This window comes from Lagopus leucura, unplaced genomic scaffold (genome assembly GCF_019238085.1).
Source record: "Lagopus leucura isolate 7727_CA_CO unplaced genomic scaffold, USGS_WTPT01 Super-Scaffold_100002, whole genome shotgun sequence".
NCBI lineage: Eukaryota > Metazoa > Chordata > Aves > Galliformes > Phasianidae > Lagopus > Lagopus leucura.
The window spans coordinates 76,622,540-76,622,865 of record NW_024962263.1 but is presented as its reverse complement, the minus strand read 5'-3'; the positions used below and the strand labels follow the sequence as shown (position 1 = coordinate 76,622,865).

Below are 326 nucleotides of genomic sequence, written 5' to 3'. Positions count from 1 at the left end.
GTGGGTCAAAGCCATGTGCCATGGCCGGGAATGGGCGAGCGCAGAGCAGCGGCGGCCCCGCCGCGCTCGGGAGGGTCAAGTTCAGGGAGGAGGGGAGCAGCCCACGGCGCGGCTCTGCCCGGCTCTGCCCTCCCCGCTCAGCGCTGTGCCCCGGCCCGGGGCGCTCTGGGGGGAGGGGAGGGAGCGCGGCGCGGCGCGGGGGGCGGCGGCGGAGGACGCCTTGCACCGAGGAGCTGCGCCCGCACGGCCCCGCGTCGCTGCCGGCAGCCCAGCCGTAGTGCGGAGCGCGACGCGCGGGGCGCGGAGGCAGCACCATGAGCAGCAGT

The 326-nt window shown here is 78.2% G+C and overlaps 1 protein-coding gene across 1 annotated transcript in view; it reads left to right on the top strand.

Moving 5' to 3' along the window:
• The first annotated feature begins 246 nt into the window (after window positions 1-246).
• The window catches only part of TRPS1 (transcriptional repressor GATA binding 1), a 210,658-nt gene continuing 210,578 nt past the window's right edge, over window positions 247-326 (top strand). Inside the window, exon 1 of the mRNA XM_042869970.1 lies at window positions 247-324. Coding sequence (XP_042725904.1) covers window positions 315-324 — 10 coding nt within the window. The 5' untranslated portion in view covers window positions 247-314. The remainder of the gene's footprint in view (window positions 325-326) is intronic.